At 60.5% G+C, this 1,867-nt stretch overlaps 1 protein-coding gene across 1 annotated transcript; it reads right to left on the bottom strand.

Annotated features, from left to right (window-relative positions):
• Window positions 1-560: 560 nt before the first annotated feature.
• Window positions 561-1,636, bottom strand: SDRG_16960 (hypothetical protein; the record flags this gene model as incomplete). The annotated part of the gene is made up of 1 exon (XM_008623186.1): window positions 561-1,636. A coding segment is annotated over one exon (1,044 nt), but the record flags the coding sequence as incomplete, so codon positions are not given.
• Between the last annotated feature and the right edge of the window lie 231 nt (window positions 1,637-1,867).

The following is a 1,867-nucleotide window of genomic DNA, read 5'->3' as shown; positions in this document are numbered from 1 at the left end:
ATTCGCAAGCTGTGGTAGCCCCGTAGCAACCCTGCAAAAAGCACTTGATTTTCAATTGTCAATTCGATTTTAATCGAGTTGCAGTGGATATTGTTGAGCACGAGCCATGTTTGCTCTAGCTACTTGCTCCTTTTCTTGGATGAGTCGTCTATTGCGGCTCACCGGGCTGAAGCTACCTCGACTCGAACCTCCTGCATCGTGGTTAGCAAAGAAGTACACGTACCAAGTGAGCTCATATTCATTGCACGTGGAGAGAATGGCGCGAACACTAAACGCGGCGCATGCCATCTTTGATCGCACGCAACGTGGCGTGTGCCATGTTGAAGTGTAGCATTTTACCGGCGATTCACAACGGCAACTCGCACGCGTCCGCAGTCATGGGCCTCGCCAAGCTGCGCAGCATAAAAGCCCTTGCTACCATGGATGACAGGAAGATGGCGCCGCCCGCGCACATGCTCTTGCCCAACCGTACGCTCCCAAGCACGAAGGTCCTTGAGCCTGCGTGGAGGTGGTCCACGACGGTGAGCCGCCGTGCATGTCCGGCTGGCGCAGTCATGGAGTTCGTCAGCTCACAAGGATATGCAATTTTACATTATTCCAAAGTGGGCAGCCAGAGGACGCCCATGGCGAGCAGGTGCAGACGTGTGCTCGACGGCGGCGCAATGTGCCCGAGTTGCAGCGCTCGGACGATGCGTCCCAAGGGCAAGCGCCACAGCATTTGCGGCCACTGGACGTCGTCGGCCGGCACGGCAAAGCCACACGCGACGTCAAAGTGACCAAACGTCGACTTGAAGAGCATGAGCCCGAGCACGCAGTGGCTCCAGTTGACATCGTTCGCGTCGACTTCAGCGTCGTCGGAGTCGGTGCATCGAGGTTTCTTGAGTGACGCGTCGTCGTCAGCATCCAAGGCGTCGTCGTCGTCGTCGTCGTCGAGGGTGAGGTCGACGACAATTTGCGGCGGTATGGCGAGCGCCTTGCGCTTCAAGCCCGACGTCAACGAAGCTGGCTCTGTTTCCGGAAGGGTCGGTGCCGGTGTTGGTACCTGTGTTGGCGCCGGTGTCGGTGTTGGCAATTCCCACGTGAACCCAAGCGCATCAAGCTCCATGACCTTGCGCTCTTCCATGTGCGGGCGTAGCTCGCGGAGCCAGACGACGATATCGCCGAGTCGCAGGCCTTGCAGTGCCAATGGCCACGGGCTGCTGGCTTCGTCGGTGCTTGGCACGACGTACCCGGTCGGAACGTCCGTGCTGCCATGCTGGAGCCGGTACAATTCGAGCGCTTCCAGCTTGTTTTGCCACCGCCGGTCGTAGTCGAACCCAAACGCGTCGAGGATGCTGCGGTGTGACGGCGCCGCCGCGTCTTCGTGGACGTCCAAGAGCGTCAAGTAGTACCCGATCGGCTGCTGCAACAGCGCTGGCGGCCACAGCACGTCGCTCGTCAGCACCGCGTCGTCATGGAGGGTCTTACGCTGCGTGGCCCAGAGCTGCAGAAACGCGAGGATGTCGGGCCAGAGCGCGTGGAAGGCAAGGTCCCACACCAAGCCGAACTCGACGAGCGTGGCCTTGTCAAGGGCGTCGATCGTGCCGGCGCTGCGGGCCGCGCGGTATGCTTCGGCCAGCGCCCCGAGATTGTCGTACTTGGTGCGCCAGTGAGCGGGGGCAATAGGTCGGTGACGCTCGCAGCAAGAGCGAGCTCGACTGAGCTCTGCCTTATGGCGCTCCAAAGCACTGCCAAAGGAGACAGGCGTGGTGCTGTGTGCTTACACCCTCCCACAGCCTTTACAACGGTGCAGTTGGCCCATGACCATCAAAATCGACTCGGACGCCGCGCCACACGTCGACGCACCCTCTGCGGCTGCCACGTATGG

The sequence above is a fragment of the Saprolegnia diclina genome (assembly GCF_000281045.1).
Source record: "Saprolegnia diclina VS20 unplaced genomic scaffold supercont1.168, whole genome shotgun sequence".
Taxonomy (NCBI): domain Eukaryota; phylum Oomycota; class Saprolegniomycetes; order Saprolegniales; family Saprolegniaceae; genus Saprolegnia; species Saprolegnia diclina.
Note: the sequence above shows the minus strand (reverse complement) of the source record. Positions and strands in the feature narration are given on the sequence as shown.